This window comes from Aquarana catesbeiana, linkage group LG09 (genome assembly GCF_042186555.1).
Source record: "Aquarana catesbeiana isolate 2022-GZ linkage group LG09, ASM4218655v1, whole genome shotgun sequence".
NCBI classification, from domain to species: domain Eukaryota; kingdom Metazoa; phylum Chordata; class Amphibia; order Anura; family Ranidae; genus Aquarana; species Aquarana catesbeiana.
Genome location: NC_133332.1, coordinates 259,078,693 through 259,097,325, shown reverse-complemented (window position 1 = coordinate 259,097,325; position 18,633 = coordinate 259,078,693). Strand labels below are relative to the sequence as shown.

General features: G+C 43.0%; 2 protein-coding genes across 2 annotated transcripts in view; one reads left to right on the top strand and one right to left on the bottom strand.

Annotated features, from left to right (window-relative positions):
- The window catches only part of SLC31A2 (solute carrier family 31 member 2), a 39,489-nt gene extending 30,547 nt beyond the window's left edge, over nt 1–8,942 (top strand). Inside the window, exon 4 of the mRNA XM_073600275.1 lies at nt 4,802–8,942. Within this exon, the coding sequence (XP_073456376.1) occupies nt 4,802–4,988 (187 nt within the window). The 3' untranslated portion in view covers nt 4,989–8,942. The remainder of the gene's footprint in view (nt 1–4,801) is intronic.
- Nucleotides 8,913–18,633, bottom strand: part of NIBAN2 (niban apoptosis regulator 2) — a 139,590-nt gene continuing 129,869 nt past the window's right edge. Inside the window, exons 12-15 of the mRNA XM_073600274.1 lie at nt 18,028–18,144; nt 16,205–16,312; nt 15,202–15,313; nt 8,913–12,579 (exon numbers count right to left, since the gene is read on the bottom strand). Of these exons, the coding sequence (XP_073456375.1) occupies nt 11,531–12,579; nt 15,202–15,313; nt 16,205–16,312; nt 18,028–18,144 (1,386 nt within the window). The 3' untranslated portion in view covers nt 8,913–11,530. The remainder of the gene's footprint in view (nt 12,580–15,201; nt 15,314–16,204; nt 16,313–18,027; nt 18,145–18,633) is intronic.

Here is an 18,633-nt window from a genome sequence, read left to right as displayed (position 1 = left end):
TCAAACCTTAAGAGTTTCAATTTGTACGCAATCAGGCAGGCCCTTGCAATACATGGTTTTGGTCAATCTGAAGACAAAAATCTGCAGAAAATCTAATAGTGTGTATGGGGGTCTAAGGGTTGATAGGATATGTTTCCAAATCCAGAATTGCTAGATTGATGACGTCATCCTTCCTGCAGAACCTCCTATGTGGCTTTCGGTTTGAAATTTATTTTAAGCAGCACAGCAAAAAAAAAAGATGGCAGGATTCTGTAAAAAAGCTAGCAGGAAACTGTGCAGTATGGCTCATCTTCAGGGGGGCAGCTGCCCCCCCCCACCATCCCATTACTGGACACTGCACACGCATCATCGGGGGGTCAGTTGCAAGAATCTAAAGAGACAGCCGGCCTCCTGATGACATAACATACAGTAGGTGAGGATGGTGGCATAGTACACTACAGAATATCGCTACTGGGTATATAAGTATATGTTTTATAGATTACCCAGCAAAAAAAAAAAGCTCAGGATTCCTTTTTTTTTTTTTTTTGCTGGGTAATCTATAAAACATATACTTATATACCCAGTAGCGATATTCTAGGTATGTGGGGGTGGGAAGACGTGAACTGTCTCTTTAGGTTTCACTTTAATTGCATTTGTCAGGGACCTCTAACTGGCCATGTTGTCTGTCTCTTCCAGGTAGGGGCACATTAGTACCCATGTTGGAGGAACACACTACCACTTCTTATTTTTTCAAAAAGAACTGGAAAGCTTGGATTTTTGCTAGGTCTAGAAAAGCGGGGGGCATCATAGGTTCATTTTTGAGACTAGAGTTATATTACTAAAACATTGAAAAACTCTCTGCAAAGCTACTGGCATTTTTTATAACTTTATTATAACGTCCAGCGTGCACGAGGCCTAAGATGTTAAGCCTAGGTTTACATTGCTGCAGGTTAGAAATCGTGCGAGTTCAACTGAACTCGCACAATTTCAAACCCACATGTCAGTCCGGACCGGTCGGTGCCGCACCGATTCAGACGGTGCAATTTCTGGCAAAAGCTGCCCAATCGGCCCAATGTGAACGTGGGCTAAAGATGACGATTTGGTCCTTTTGTTGAATTTACATGAGTTATTTAAACACTGCAACACGCGCGAGAGTAAATATTTGTTTCTCTGTTTTATACTGTGGTGGTTGTAAAGCAGCTCTGATTTGTGTACTTTTTTTTCCTTTCACAAAATGTATTCTATTAATGGAGAAAAAATAAATTCAACAGATTAGCGTGACAGTGTGATGTTATATCAAGTATGACATGAGGAAAAGGATCCAATAAAGGGATGCAATAAGCATAATACAGTGTTCATCAATACGATGGGAAACCACATCTTTAGGTTGTAATGTAGAACAGTCAATGCTCCAAATTAGGCTGTATGGTAGGCAAAAGTTTGAACACCTCAAGCGGTAAAAGAATTTATAAATTGTGTATTGCTTATGAAACACAAAAAAAGGAAAAAAAAAATTTGTATTGTTGTAACCATCCTAACTGCGCCAGCTCCTAGAGACCAGGAGCGTTGGAGAAAAAATTATATGGGAAAGGAAGTATTTGAACAGGAAATGGAAAGCAAGAGGAAAAGAAAAGAGAGAAGAAAAAAGGGCGGATGACTCCCAACAGGGGGTGCATTGGGAAACCCTTCAATTGAAAGCAGTAGAGTATTTAACCTGGAGGGATGGTTGCATGTTAAACATGGTTGCCAAACCCTAAGAAATTTTGCGTGGGTATCTGAGGCCAGGACCGCTAGTTTCTCATTAATCATAATGTCGTTCATGTGGTTTTTAACTGCTTCAAAATTGAGCACAGGGGTTTTCCATGACCTTGCAATGGTCAATTTAGTTGCATTAAAAATGTGCAGTGCCATTTGGCATTCCGGACGAAGGAGTTCAAGAATGGGTTTACATTAGAAAGGCCTCATTTGGGTCTCTTTTAAAATTGGAGTGAAACATCTTGCGAAGAAGGGTATAGCCCCTAGTCTGCACACCTTAGGACATGTCCACCAAATGTGGGCCATGGTTCCCTATGGTGGTCCACAGGATGGAATAAAGCGAACTAATCTAGATGGTGTATAGAACACCTTGTATGCATTTTCCAAAATGAGAACGTTCCTAGAGTTCTTAGTAAGGGCTATTGTCATGATCTGCAGTCCTCCAGATCCAATTGTTTACCCAAGTCTCTCTCCCATTGAAGATGATACGATCTCACTGGGGGTTTCCTGGAAGAAATGATTAAGGAATAAAGTAAAGATAAGGGTGTACTTTTTTTTCAACCCGAGAAGTTTCAGGCCTGCCAGTCACCTTCCTGGTGCTGGGTTATCCTCCCATCACCTTCTAGGAGAGTAAATTATGATCTCCATCAAAGTAGAAGTTCAGGCTTAAAACTAACTCTATTGCCGCGCAAACACGGTCGGACTTTCCAATGGGAAATGTTGTATGTGAGCTTGTTGGCTGAAAGTCTGACTTTCCGCCAACAAATGTTGGCTAGCAGGTTCTCAAATTTTCCGCCAACACAACTTTGTTGTCGGACTTTCCGATTGTGTGTACACAAGTCTGTTGTACAAATGTTCACGCATGCTCCGAATCAAGCAGAAGGAGCCCAAAGGGTGGCCCACTGGCTATTGAACTTCCTTTTTCTCGGCTCGTTTTACATCACCAAGTTCGTAATTGTTGGCCAACATTTGTGTGACCATGTGTATGCAAGACAAGTTGGAGCCAACAACCTTTGAACAAAATTCACGGTTTTGTTGTTGGAATGTCCGATTGTGTGTATGGGGCATTAGGCTGGGTTCACACTACTGCTTATTGGATGTGGGTTTCTCCACATCCAAATCGCATAGAAGGATATTGTCACCGGCGCTCTATGGAGTGAGTTCACACATCTCCGGGGCGGCTGCGGAGCAGATTGCACTGAGGTCCTGTGCGTCTTTGGCTCCGTTGCAGGGCTGAATTTAGGCAAAAATTCGGTACCGATTCATCCCTAACACTAATAACAGGGGCCCACTGGACCCTTGCTGTCAGCCGCATCTGTGTCTAGTGTGAACCCAGCCTAAATCTACTGGCAGCAATATTCCAAGACTAACACATCTAGCCCTGTAAAGAAGAAATACATACCTTTTTCTGAAGCCGCTCCGATCAGGTCCCACGCTGAGCTGTCAATGGCCGCTTCTGTGTGTGGGCAGAAGAGGCAGCCCCATAGTAACTCTATTGGTGATGTCACTTCCCAGCCATTATCAGATGTCTCCTGCACATGGCATCGGTGACTGGAGACTGGACTGGATCAGCTTCAGAAAAGGTATGTATAGCTTTTTTTTTTTTTTTTCTCTCTTTACAGGGTTAGACAGGTCAGTAGTCTTTAGAATGTTGCTGTGAGTAGATTTCAAGATAGTTTTAGGCTGAACTGCTACTTTCATTTTCAGCATTATGTAAGAGAGAGGCATGTGATTTGACCAGAGTTTTGTGCTGAAGATTAATTACAAAGTATTACCAGAAGAAATACAAATATTGATTATAGTAGTTCCTCTGAATTCATGTATAAAGCCATATGTGACAGGTTGTCATTTGAAGGCTTCATGCATAAAAATATCTGAAGGAAGAACTTTCCCAATTATGTTACCATTGCAATAGAATGAAGGGTAGTGGCTACAAGCAAAACAAACCATTCCTCCTATGGAGCTCCATTTTTATTGACCACCCCCCCCCCCCCCAGAGGTACATTTCCTAAGAACGCATTGCTTACATACAGTGTATGGGCTGGCTCTTGGGAATCAAGGCAGCAGCTTGTTCTGATTGTGAAGAAAATCAATATATGCTTGTAAAGGGATAGGAGGAGAGCTGAAATACAGCAAGCAGGGATGGAAAAATTGGTTGGAGAAATACAAGGGCTGCCATTGCTGTTCTTAAAATGTTACTTGAGCCTGTCTGCTGTGCTGACCTACTGGCCTCAGTGCTTTTTGAGTTCCTAATCTTGAGCAGACCATGAGTTTTGGTTTTAATAACTACATACTTGTTTCCAGCCTGGGACTCAAAATATCGCAGACAGCATTTTAAACAGTCATTTTTGGCAGACTACATATTTCAGTGTTGTTTTCTTTTAAATATGACAGTTTTGTTTTAATTTTTCCTCATTCTGCTCAAAGTGCTTTCACTTTAAGATATTCTGTCTGCTTCCTGCCACGTGACCACACAGGCTCTCAGGTGAAAGCTCTGCAGTGGTTAATGTCAGTGTGCTATCGCACACTTTCCTGGATAATGCCCAGGGGTGGCAGGTGCTCCAGCAACAGCCAGCTGGTACTGGAGAGATCACAGATCAACGCACATAATGTTCGAGTACCAGCCAAAGGCTTTAATTTAGAGATCACATCACCGTGGACAAAGTGCAATATTTCAGAACCACTCAGGACCCCTCATCAGGCGTGTGATCACATGCCTGATAAAGGGGTCCTGCGTGGCTACAAAACTTTACACTTTGTCCACTGTGATGTGATGATTCTTCAATAAAGCTTTTGGACAGTACTTGATGATTTGTGGTGTGCTAGGCTCTACAGTGGGACACAGATGGCAATTGCAACAGGACAGAGATTCAAACCCTTACTACAGCCAAAAGAAAAACAGGGATATACATTGTAATACGGACATAAAACCGCACACAAAGGTTGGGCTTGATGGACTTGCGTCTTTTTTTATACCTCGCCTACGATGTAAACGAGTGCTTTTGTTTCATGTAAAAGATAGAATGACTGTAATTTCTCATCGTTCTTTTTTTTTTTCTACACACAGATGGTGGTTCCTGCACTCCTCATTGGCTCTGCTGCACACGTCCCAGGTTTTCCTTGGATATGTTCTGATGTTGTGTGTCATGTCCTACAATTCTGCCATTTTTTTGTCAGTTATCATTGGGTCTGGCCTTGGATATTACTTGGCCTTCCCTCTCCTTGCTAAATTCCCAAAGGCACACAGTCTGTAGAATACTGCTACTGGTAGTACAGATAATTGGTCCTGTCATCCATACTACTTGCACTAATTTATTCTGCCATTTTCTTGTCAGTGATCATTGGGTCTGGCCTTGGATAATACTTGGCCTTCCCTCTCGCTTATTTCCCAAAGGCGCACAGTCTGTAGAATCCTGCTGCTGGGAGGAATACAGATAAGTGGTCCTGTCTTCCAGATACTATTTGCACTAATTACTATGAGCCTTTACATGATGTCTCAGGTGTAATAACTGGCCCTTGCATCTCTGAACTAAACCCTGTACCTGTGGTTTACACTCCTATGCATCCTGATTATAAGGACCCCTATTGGCCTAATCAGCAGTTTGGGTAAAGAGTTTGGTTGCACAGCGGTAGGGTCCAGGGACACATAAAATGGGTGGCCTTTATTTTAACTTATGTTTTTAGTACATTATGGTTTTCCCACCTCTAAACCTGGCCACACTGCAGCAGAAATATCATCTACAGAATTTGAGTTTTAGCTGTCAAGCCTGCTGCTACAGAGGTCAGAAAGAGCTTGTTTCATGGCTCACTTACCGTATTTCCTGTTCAGTATATATGCAAATACTTGAATGATGATTGCATGGTACAGTTGCCATGTAAAATAAACTAGTCAGGAGGAAATAATGGGGTCTGCCTTTGCCAACCTTCTTTTAGCAGCATTAGCTGATTGGCTAGATAAAGATCCTTTGGCAAATACTTGAGTCAGTGAACTGGAAACAAGCATGTTTAGAAAATGCTGAAGTTTCATTACATATGCTCATTCATCTGCACAAGTCACTGTTTAGATGGGTAAAGAGTTGCTGCTTTGCTAAATGTAATTCGCCAGTGAGGGAGCAACTGGGTGCAAAATGGAGGAGAATTTCTCTGCATAGCATTTTTTGTCACTGTCTGGTTGCTGCCAGGAACACAAGTGTGACATGGGCTTTAGGCTTGGTTCACACCCATGCATTTTTTAGTGCGTTTTTCAGTTATGCAGAAACACGCTACAGTCCACTAAACATGCTTTCCTTTGGGTCATGTTCACATCTGTGCTTTTTATGGAAAGGGCCAGGGACTCTTTTTTGGTTCCATAGACTTCAATGGATCAAAAACATCTATTGAAAAATGCAAACTGCACATGCAATATGCAACCTGCATAGCTGTGAACCAGGCCTTACTCAATGCACTGAAGGAGGGTTGGCATGACCAACATTTATAGACGAAGGTCAGCAATCGCAGCCCCCATATTTCTCATATGATAGGTTTACTTTAAATGATTCTGTACTATGAGATATAAAGGAGAGGTCTGCGATGGCAGCCTCCATGCTTCTCGTAAAGGGAACATCTGAGGATCGAAGTAAGGGTGCTGCCAGCACTGACTGGTTTTTAATGTAGCAGGCCCGAGCTCACTAGACCTGCTCCTGGCATTACTAGGGAGTCACCGGCCTGAACAAACGTGCAGGACATCAAGCTTTGCTGACGGCATACTTCTTCTGGTAATCAGTAGGTATTGAAGCCAGGATCAGCATGACAGCCCTGAAGACAAGTCAGCAAATAGCAGCTCCCATATTTTGTCCTTCTGTTTACTTTCATGGAAACTACTGAGAGAACTAAAACGCTGCTCTGAAAACTGTATTAGCCCAGTTGTGCTTTTAGGCCTAACCTGTCACTAGCCTGAACAAGTTGGCAGATCAGAAGTTCTGACTTCACTGGCCTCAAGGATTTGTGACCATGGGAATGCAATTTTTATTACAACAAACTTCACTTTGCTTTTTAATTCCTTTTGAGTTGCTAGATGTGCACATCTCCAAACTGCTATCAAAATGTGGTAAAAATGTTTGGAAAGCACAGTAGGAATTGTAGATTTATACTATGCTGCAAGATATATTTGAAGGTGGACGATTTTGTTGCACTGCATAGTCTCAGGTACAAGCTAAATGGATTTGTTGCCAATTTTTTAATCTTTTATTCTTTTTCTTTTAAACTTAACAGTGTGAAAAATTATTATTTTTTTTTAAGTTGGACTTTTTTAAAAAAATCAGCAAAGGGGGTAATTTACTAAAACTGATGCACACAAAATCTGGTGCAGCTGTGCATAATAAACAATCAGCTTCCAGGTTTTATTAACCGCTTGCCGACCAGCCGCCGCCATTGTACTGCGGCAAGGTGGCATAATCCCGCGAATCGCCGTAGGTGTACGTCGGCACGGGATCTTGCTTTTGTGGGCGCCTCCGGCGGTGCGTGCGCTCCTATTTGCCAGTGGGGGGAGCCAGTCAGCGGGTCCGGTGGACTATGTCTGCCGGCCACCCGCGATCATTCCCCACAGTGACAGAAAAGGGATCTGCCTGTGTAAACAAGGTAAATATCCGTTCTGACAGGGGAGATCACACAGATCCTGTCTTTCTGCAGGAAGACGGATCTGTGCGTTTCCCCAGTGACACAGTCCACCATACAGTTAGAACAAACATTGAGGTAACACATTTAACCGTATTCCCTGCCAGTGTCATTAGTACAATGTCAGTGCATATTTTTTAGCACTGATTACTGTAATAATGTCACTGGTTCCCAAAAAAGTGTCAGGTGTCCGATCTGTCCGCTGCAATGTTGCAGTCCGCTAAAAATCACCGATCACCGCCATTACTAGTTAAAAAAAATGCCATATCTCTATCCCCTATTTTGTAGACGCTATAACTTTTGTGCAAACCAATTAATATTTGCCTTTTGCAATTTTTTTTTTTTACCAAAAATATGTTGAATACATAATGGCCAAAAATGATGAATTTTTTTTTTTTCAATTTTCTTTTGGGGGGGGATGTTTACTTTTTTTGTTTTTGAGATATTTATTATAGTAAAAAAAGTGTTTGTTTTTTTTCCAAAATTGTCGCTCTTTTTTGTTTATAGCGCAAAAAATAAAAACCACAGAGGTGATCAAATACCACCAAAAGAAAGCTCTATTTGTGGGGGAAAAAAAATAAATTTGTTTAGGTACAACGTCGCAGGACCGTGCAATTGTCAGATAAAGCGACACAGTGCCGTATCCCAAAATAATGGCCTGGTCAGGAAGTGGGTAAATCCTTCTGGGCCTTAAGTGGTTAAAGCTTAATTGAACAAGCAGAATTTAGAAGCTGATTGGTTACTATGCACAGCTGCACCAGTTTTTGTAAATCTCCCCCAAAAGTGTGTTGCTTGGGTAATCAATCACTTGAGCTGTTTCTGATTGGAGGATATTAAGAAATATAGGCTTTTTCCACGCAGGCTATTATGTGTATAGACTGGATACCAGAGCCAAGAATAAACAACTTCTTGTGTGTGTGAACAGCTGCGACCACTCTATGCAAAGCAATGACAGGCTGAGAGAAGCCGTGGATGTTTAGTATGTATTTGCAAAATCAGGGGTTACTGATGGATGTCCCAGCTTGGATGTAGACAGATGCATCCAGGCTCTGACATCCATCTCAAACTGTAACTACTGGTTGTGCTCTTACATCCAAACAGCTAAGGCTCATCTCAGCCTGTCATTGGTATGTACAATCTGAGCGGCTGCAGCTGTTGGCATGTACCCGTCATCAATGCCGCTGGAACATGGTGTATGCACAAAAAAAGCCAGTTCACCTTGTAAGAAAATTTAAATGCACATATTTTTGCAAAAAAATAAATTGTGCATTTTTTCCTGCAGGGGCCTGGAAAGCCCTGCACTGTGATCAGTGGTGCAATGTCAGGCTTCTGCAGACAAGCCCTGCAGCTTTCAGCCCCTGCGCTGCCACACTGAGGCAGGGAGAGGCTGCAGGAGCTGGAACATCTAACATGTTCCGAAAGATGAACGTCTCCTTTAAGGAGGCCTCTAGCAGTGCCCACGTTTGCTATATGAATATAAATGTGTATTTGTAAAATATAAAGGAAATGTTTCAGATAAACTCCAGTTTTCTTACAATAAAGTTTTTATTTATTAATTAGAAGCTTTTTTTTTTTTTTAATTATTTAAAACATTTAAAAGTTTTAATAAAATATATATATTTGGGAGGGGAGATGCGGGTTTGTACTGGTAGAGAGAAGGCACTTGTTTGGCTTTAGAAAATGAGGTTGCCTCAAGGTTGTGGATGGAGTGAAGATGTCAGGCAAGAACCGCTCCCACATTCTGTCCAGTCACATGCAGAGATTGTTCATCTTACATACACACGTAAGGAATGTACATCTAAAAACACATCACAGAAAGAGCTGTGTCAGAGGATTTGTGTGTGTGCAGGGTTCACCATGTTAAGTCTAAAATGCTGACGGAATGTAAAACTGCAAGAGATACAGCTGCAGGCTTCTCCTCCGTCCATACATGGCTGAAAGGTGACGGAATGTTAAGGTTTCCAATTGTCCCCTAGAGACAAAGAACATTCAGTCTCCACCTAGGCAGTTGTGATAACTCCTGGAGACACCTTATACTAAAGCCTGCTATAAATGCATGAAATATTGGCCGGTTCTGGTAGAGATTCAATCCATCGATGGGCGGGCTGGTTGAACCCAAGTTGATCCATCAATCCACTTTGGTATGAGAGAGATATATATATATTTTTTTAACATGCGATCACTGCCAGCGGCTATAGCCGCTAGCAGTTATCATTGTGTTCTACTAGCCAGGAAGGCTTCCCCTATCAACACCGACTTTCTCCTGTGGTAGAAGGAAAGAAAATCGATTCATCTATGGCCTGCCTAACATTAAGAAATCTAAGCAACTCTTGCCTCTGCCATTTTTAAAGTACGTATTTGTCCAAAAAGACTTCAGTCTTGTCTGAATTGCTCCTGTTAGGGTCCATATTCACAAATGATCAGGATAATTTGATTGCTAAAGAGAACATTGGGGGGGGATTGATAAGCAACTAGTCTAAGTAGTATGCTTCACATTAACCCCTTCCTGGCCACCCCATTGTCCCTTTAAAAGGTTCTGAATGCCCAAGGGGCAGGAAAGATCAGCAATCCTGTAATGACTGACGTGTCCTGCTGGCTACCAATCGGTAGTGGGGACAGTGAACTTTATTTATTTTTTTAAACAGCTCGGTGTCTGTGCATATGCATGGGAGTTAAAGCCTAGCATCTGGCTGCTGCACATATGTGTTACACAAGCAGAAACAGACCTGAGACAGCTCTGCTCTCTTAATCTGTCTGTGCAAACCCATGCCAGTTTCTAATTCAACATGAAATAGAAACTGGTGCTGACTCTGTGCCTAAATTAAAAAAAAAAGGGTCCCCATCAGATTGAAACTGATGTACAGAATGTGAACTGTGTGCAGATAGCCCACATGCCTCTCTGCCCGTGCATGAACACCCTACACGGGCAGAGCCTGCGTATAGACAGTGCCCCACTGTTAACAGCCTTCTTCCTCCCTCTCAGCTGACCAAGAAGGAGCCAGAGCAAGCAGTTCCAACTCTCCTGATCACTATGTGGTGCAGACACAACTTAGAAAACAGAGCAGATTGCTCCAAACAAACAGGCCAGTGCCTCCTTTGTTAATTAGGAGTATGATCTGTGCGGTTTCTTTAGTTTAATATGGTGCAAGCGTTATTCCTGCGCCTCTCTTCGTTAATTCCCCCCCCCCCCATACTGTATATTTACTAAAGAACTATGTTAGTGAGTACTGGTTTAGCATGTAGGAGCCCCAAAGGCATCCATGCCCAGGCCAGTCATTGCAGCAAATTAGGGCTCCCCTTAATCACATAGTGTAAAAGAACGGGTAATGGGAAATGTGAAATCATGCTACTGAGTGATAAAGTCTACCATGAAGCTAAATCCTTATTCATATGTTTATAGAGGACAACCTAACGCTCAGATATAGAAGAACATCTTTTGGAGCATGTCCTCGTTTTAGATTGCAAGACCTATTTGAATGGCTGGACCATTACAGAATATGGATATTTCAGTTACGGAAACAGGAGATAAAGTTGTGTTTTACATAAACAATGTATCCCCCAAAAATTTGTGAAATTTGTTTATGAGAATGAACCCATAACACCATACACACAATCCATCACATGCATGCAAGGGAGGCTGTAGGGTCTGGTCAGTGAAGTCCTCCATGAAAGGGCACCTCAATGCGGTTTTCTTAGGGTTAGTGTTTGTGCCTCGTTGCTGTGTACTGAGTGTTTATACAAAGCGGTGTGCAGATGGGTGTGTATCCTAGAAAGAGAAACAATCTTCTGTGATAGTGGCAGTACTGGAAGCTTTGTGACAGGAATAGTAACATTGCACATTAAAGCTCGGAAGATAAAACTTGCACAAGCTCAGCACTAGTGAATTACAGTGGGGGTTGGGGGACAATATTACACAACGCAGATAGGGGGTGATGGTGATGATTGTGGAATATTGAAACACTGTATTTATGTCACGGGGAATAGCAAAAACTCCAGCGTTGGCATAGCTAAAGGGTGGGGTGGGGTGTGCTGCAGAGCGAAAAAGCATTTAAATAAGACGTTTGTGTCAAAAGGAGGGAGATTCTGGCGCTGCTTCTGCCCTCCATAAGTTCATAGTAAAAGCTTAGTCCCATTGTGCAGGGCCTCAGAACTGGGTAATGACCTCTTCTTTCTTTTGTGGAGCTGGTACAGTTTCCCGGTAGCCTTCACCCTCTTCCTCCTCTTCGCTCATGGGCGACTGGAAGCCACTATCATCTGGGGTGGAATGTACTGCATGTGACGTGGAATTGTGGAGCACCTCAGACTGGGTGTCCTCTTCTGAAGGAGTGGTAAGTGATGTAATAATCACTTGCGGCAACTGACAAGGCAGTATCTTGGGATGGACAGTTTTTTCCTGTGACAGGTGGTGTTCCAGCTCCTCTGCTGGATGGTGTTCATGGCTCACATATTCAATGACTGATTCGTGGTTGACTGCCTTGTTCTCGGGTACGTCATGAGGCTGCTCCTCAATTAACTTTTGATCATCTGTGCTCAAATGTTCTTGTGTCAGCAAATGATGGGGTGGTTCCTCTTCCTGATGACCATGGCCTTGTTCTGTATGATCTGAAACTCTCTGGTCATTGTGTACCAATGCTTTTTCTGGAGATGCATCTGTGGTGGAAGGTGCCACTGTCTGCTCTACATGACTGTGATCCACATTATCTTCAGGATGTCCACCAAATGATGTGTTCTCTTCTTCCTGGGCCTGAGGATCATTGGGCCTCATCTGCTCTGTGTGGGACTGAGTGACCTGTGTCACCTGTTCCTCGGGTAGTGCATGTTGGGGGGCTTGTGCTATGTCGTCATGTTGTGGGATCTGTGTTTTGTCTGGAACCTCAACATCAAACTCTTTGACAAGCATGCTTCGGATTGTGCCAACATCGCTGGACTCTGGCTCTTCAGGGATATTGTCATTAGCTGGGGCCTCCTGGCAGGATTCCAGGTATTCAGGGACGTCATCATCCTGAATAAGGGATACCACTTGGCGTTGTCTACCATGCCGACCTCCAGAGGAATCCGTATTGTTGGAGTACTTTTCAGTCCAATTAATGGGAGGCCCATCTTCCAGGAGGTGAAGGTTAGGATCACTGTTGTGCAATACCATACTGTCCCGGAACAAGTTATGTTTTCGCTGTGTGGCGGCATCTTTTACAGCTGGAAAGGTACAAAGAAAAGGATGGAATTATAATACAGTTACCATTTTATACTCAAACTTTGAGGAATTAGTCTGAATTTGGTGGAGAAGCTGCCCTGACTTTCACTGGTTACCCACCTTATGTAATCTTAATTTTACAAAACATTTGCCCATTTGTCATGCCTGATACAACCAAACTGCCAGTGCACACCCTTATCATAATGCAGTGCAACTACTAGAACACTCTTCTCCGTGGTCTACAAACTGGTGATACTTCAGTCCTTTCTTAGGCCTTAAGCACACTGGACATTTTTAACGCTGTGCTTAGGTGCGCCTGCCTTTTTTTTTTTTTTTTATCCAGCCTTTTAATGCCCCTAAATTTTTAGCCTATGGGTCCATGCACATTTAGAGGCAGGGGCGCTTTGAAGCAGAAAAAAAAAACACGGCAATATGTCCATGTGCAGCAGCCTTTTGGTAGAAAAAAAAACGCTTGATGCGCGTAAAGGTGCGTTTACCGCTTGGGTTTTATTTAATGGATGGACAAAATAAATTATTATCCTTGTCAATTAAATTAATTGACGCGCCTAAAAGCATCACATGCTTTTAGCATTGCCAATACACGCCTGCCAGGAGGAAAGGCCAAAGATTTTTTTAGTGTGCATGAAGCCTTAAAGTGTATGCTAAGAAAGAATGTCTCTTATTTGCTATCTTTTGGTTTGGTACTATTTGAAAATATTTTGTTAACTGTTTGAGAAGCGCCATAATACCCATTGATCCTCCAATAATATTTGGGGATGATAAACTACCTGTGCTGCACTCTTATCAGTTAGCATTGTTCCCAGCTCTCTACGAGGACTGCAAAACACACCCCATGTGTTGGGAAAATGGTAGAATTTCATTAGTCCTTCCATAGACACAGTAAAGTGTTGTCACTTTAGGTAAGAAAGAGTGGTACGGGTGGGATGAAAACAAAGGGGCAAAAAAACACCTTCAAACACTAAGGCCCCTTTCACACTGGAGCGTTTTTCAGGCGGTATTGCGCTAAAAATACCGCCTGAAAACCGCCCCTAAACAGCCTCCGCTGTTTGTTCAGTGTGAAAGCCCGAGGGCTTTCACACTGAAGCGGTGCGTTCGCAGGACGGTAAAAAAAGTCCTGCGTGCCGCTTCTTTGGAGCGGGGAAGGAGCGGTGTATTCACCGCTCCTGCCCATTGAAATCAATGGGACAGCGCGGTAATACCGCGGCTATAGCCGCGCTGTACGAGCGGATTTAACACTTTTTGGCCTCCAGCGGGGGTAAAACCGAACCGCTAGCGGCCGAATACCGCTGCAAGAACGACGGTACAGCAGTGCTAAAAATAGCGCTGTTGTACCACCGACGCCCCCACCGCCCCAGTGTGAAAGGGGCCTAAGAGTTAGTTTACATGAGCGGCACGCACTGCACCTCAGAAAAGCCATCCATGCAGCGATTTTATGAGGGTGATGGAGCAGTGGCCGTTTCTATCAGCTAAAGGAAATTTTATGTTGAAATACCGTGAGCCAAGAAGTCCCATTTACTCTAGTGGGTCACATTTGGCAAACTGTACTGTCTGCCAAACATTGCCTGTGGTATGAATTCTGCTGATTCGCAACAATGGTTGTGTGTAACCAACATGGCCACTAGCCATGTTAGCTTGCAGCTTGAAATTCAAACTGTAGCTCAACCGTCTATTTTTTTTTTTTACCACTGTTGGGCTGTCTGTGTCAATGAGGCCTCATTCCCCTCTGCAGACAAGCTCACACAGTATAAGGTGCTCCAAGTTGCTATTTCAGTTACTGATCTGATATTGCCTCTCTTATCTCTGCTGCATATACACTTCCATTACCTCCTGTTTTTACCCTGTCTCCCATTAGATTGTACGGTTATCCACTTACGGACCACCCACCATACATTTACTGCGGCAGGGCGGCCGCTCTGCGCCAGATCACGTACCTAGTACATGATCTGACACTTTTGGGTCTGGGGCACACACGCCAGCAGTGTCCCGCTCTTGCTGTAATCACACCCAGCAGCGAGTACCACAAACTCTATGTCCGCCGGCACCCGCCGATTACACGGGCAGAACAACAAAACAAGGCAGATCGTCGTTCTGTCAGAAGGGAAAGTATTGATCCTGTGTTTCTGCAAAGCAGGAACACGGATCTTTCCCTAGTTAAAAGCACCTTCCCCACAGTGAGTAAGCACAGGCTAGGCACACAGTTAACTCTTTGATCGCTCTTGATGTTAACCCCTTCCCAGCTAGTGTCATTAGTATAGTGACAGTGCATATTTTTTTTTTTAGCACTGATCACTGTATTATATAATATGTAGCAGAATACATATTGGTCTAAATTGATGAGGAAATTTGATTTTTTTTTTATAGCAGAAAGAAAAAAAAAATTTTTTTTTTTTTCAAAAATTGTCGGCTTTTTTTGGTTATAGCTCAAAAAAAAAAAACGCAGAGGTGATCAAATACCACCAAAAGAAAACTCTATTTGTGGGGAAAGGACAATATTTATGTGGGTACAGCGTCCCACGCAATTCTCAGTTAAAGATGTCACTCCATCGCAAAAATAATAATAAATGAAGTTTGTTCACCCAACAGCCACACCCCTTTCTTCTTACCTTGCACGATGTCCCTCATCACAGTCTGCAGCACAACCTCTTCATATGTGTTCTCCACCAGGACAAACCTCGACAGCTCCTCAAATATAAGTTCCTGGTATCGAGGCAACTCCTGTAGGTAACAATGCCAAGACCCCATGTAAGAACAGAGGACTAAAAACCATACAATGTGATCCATCGATTTCAAATCACATACACTAGTCTGTAACTGTAATTCTTGTTACCAATTACATCCAGTCGAATTCTCCCCAGAATAAATCCAGGAGCTGGCTATTATAAGTGCCAAGAACTGTCCTACTTTCCCAGACTCTTTGATGGATGAGGTCAATGTTATTTCATCATCCGTATCATCTTACAATGAAGATTTAAAGTGTACTTCTGGACAAAAAAAAAACAAACATGCAGCAATGCTTCTCTGCAAAACATTTTTTCCATGTTATCCCTTTAAAACGCTGTAAGTACAGAAAAAAATGTGTTGATTCTGCCATAAATCCAGTGAGCTGACAATACTGCACTAAAATCCCAAAGTAGTGTTTTCCTGCCAGAGTTCTTTCCTATAGGACTACAGAACACCTTCCAGTTTCGGATGAGGGGAAAGATGTTTTATAGCTCAGCAGTTTTATAGTCCTGACAACAGTGCTTAGAATTTTAGTGCAGTAGAAGAGAAATGGTGGGCCTGACAACACGGCTTAGAATTTTAGTGCAGTAGAAGAGGACTAGGCGGACCTGACAACACGGCTTAGAATTTTAGAGCAGCAGAAGAGAACTAGGCTGGCCTGACAACACGGCTTAGAATTTTTGCGCAGAAGAAGCAGTATTGCCAGCTCACTACAGGGAGTAGAGGAGATCATTGAATTTCTGGAAGATAAACAGGCATTTTTCTGTGCTGTGCTGTCTGCATTTTTAAAGGAATAAAACGTGGGAAGAGATGTACTGCGTGTTTTTTTTTTTTTTTTTTTCATTTTGATAAGACATACGTACTTGTTCCCAGCCGCACACTTACCGATTTGCAGGTAGGTGCCAGCTTCTTCAGGAGGAAAGGAATAATGATCTGCAGTAATGCTTCTTGAAAGAACTTCTTGCGGACGCTGCTGCTGTCATAGTCATATTTCTGCAAGAGATGCCGGATATCGGGGTTTACAAATACATAGGCTAGCATAAAACAAACAAGCCCTACACCTTGTTGGGAATAAAAAAAAAAAAAAAAACCCGTCATACTCATCTAGGTGGCTGTAGCATTAGTCCCCTGCTGGCCCTAAGACAGAGAACTGAGCGATCAAGCACCGCTGATTGCTCAGTTTTTGGGCTTCAGAGAGCTAGTAACTGTCAGTCACCAGAGCACTGGGCTGGGGGGGAGTGGATGGCCCAGGCTCTCGGCGGCTTACCGAGTAGCTGAGCCAGCTGCCAGCCCAATTATCTGGGTGGATTCCGACCTTTGGTCATAGTTCTCCTTTAGTGCTGACAGGTTATGCATTACCCTTTTATTGCCACTGGCATATCTAATTTTTTGGGAGAGTATTGAAATGTAAACAAGCTCCCAGCTGCAAAAGTAGCCAGGAGTTTGTTTACATTTTCTCAGCGGGCTGTTAGCTTTAAGGAAGTGATCATAGTGAAAGGGCCCCCCCCCCCCACCCAATGTGCCCTAGCTCACCAGTGCCCCTGGAGATCCATAAGCTTTGTCAGGATGGAGAGTGGTGGAAGATCAGATCACTTTTGCTTCCCCATCTCCTCTGCAGTAAATGAACCCAGAAGGCCTCAGCTCTGAGCACTTCTGTGTTCAGAGCTATGAGGTTCCAAAGAGCAAGTAAAAAGCGTTGCTTGTCAGTTTGCTTCTGCGTTCATGTTTACTAGTATAAGAAGAAAAGTAGCCCAGGTCAAAATTAGGCCATGTACAGAACCCCTAGACTGGTCATGCAGAGCTCATTATTTGCAATAGGAATGGTTTTAGCATCACTTGTACACCAAGGGAATTCATTTGTTATTTCTTGGAGATTATCCAAGATGTTAGGATCTCGGTCATAGTTACACAGTAGGTGAGGTTGAAAAAAGACACAAGTCCATCAAGTCCAAACTGCGTGATTATATGTCAGTATTACATTGTATAGCCCTGTATGTTGTGGTCGTTCAGGTGCTTATCTAATAGTTTTTGAAATTATCGATGCTCCCCGCTGAAACCACCGCTTGTGGAAGGGAATTTCACATCTTTACCACTCTTACAGTAAAGAACCCTCTATGCAGTTTAAGGGTAAACTGCTTTTCTTCTAATTTTAGTGAACGGCCGCGTGTCTTATTAAATCAGTCATGTATCATGGTTTACTTTTTTCTGTTTTGTGCTCACAGTTTTGGTCTAGCTGGGAAGAAAGGGCAGTTGCGCTTAATTTCAGGAATATTCAACATATCTAAAAACGACTCTCAAGATTTAAAAGCTTTTAAAACTGCACCCTCTAAAGAAAGCAGTTAATAGTTGCCAAACTAGTTTTTCGCTTTCTTGAAGAGCTAAAAATTGCCAAAGAACTTTCTGCATCCCACACACTTCTAAATATGATGGAGGCCCAGTCCACCGCTGTGCACTGGGGTTCCTCCAGCAGCGCTTATGTCACTACCGGACACCGTAGACAGAAACACAGCACACCTCAGGAAAAATCGGACATCTTCTAGATTCCTAGACAAGCTTTAGTCAAGAGATTGAAGATTGATGGGACAGGTAAGTATTAACTGCTTTCTTTCCAGGGAGCACTCAATCTCTACTGACAAAGCTGCATTAACCACTCATTGTTCTCCCAATGTCTTTCCTACATGCGGCCTAAGCTTCAGATCTTGTCTCACCTTGAGAACACGCTCCAATATACGCTGGATGTCTCTGCACAAGTTCTCTCCACCTTCTGACTTGTTCAGTTCCTGGTGGATGAGTTGTTCAAATGTGTACACCGCATTGTCCGTCAGCTGCAAAGAGGCAAATTATTTGCTCCTTAGTTGAAAATACAAGGCACTCTATGTATTTAATTTCATATCCAAAGGGCAGGCAATCAACATATGGACAACTATAAAAAGCACTGAACCTTACATATACGTTAATTTAAAACGTGTGTAACCTTCACATCATAATTATCGGAAGAAAATACTTAAAGTGGTTCTACTAAAGCACCCGCCGCCCCAAATATGCTTGCCTGAGCCGATCTTGATCCAGCAGTGTGCACTAGAGCAGTATCCCTTTGTCTCCTCATAGGCCCCGCTGCTGTCAATCACAACCAGTGAGAAGGGGGAGAGGCCGAGACACAATCTGTGTCTCTATTGACACAGAGCTGGCTCAAGAGTGAGCCTGCACAAGTGGCCCCCATAGCACGATGCTTATATTAGTAGCTGCTGACTTTTTTTTTTTTTTTCCCAGGCTGGAACTCAGCTTTAAAGAAGATGTAAACCCTGATGGGTTTT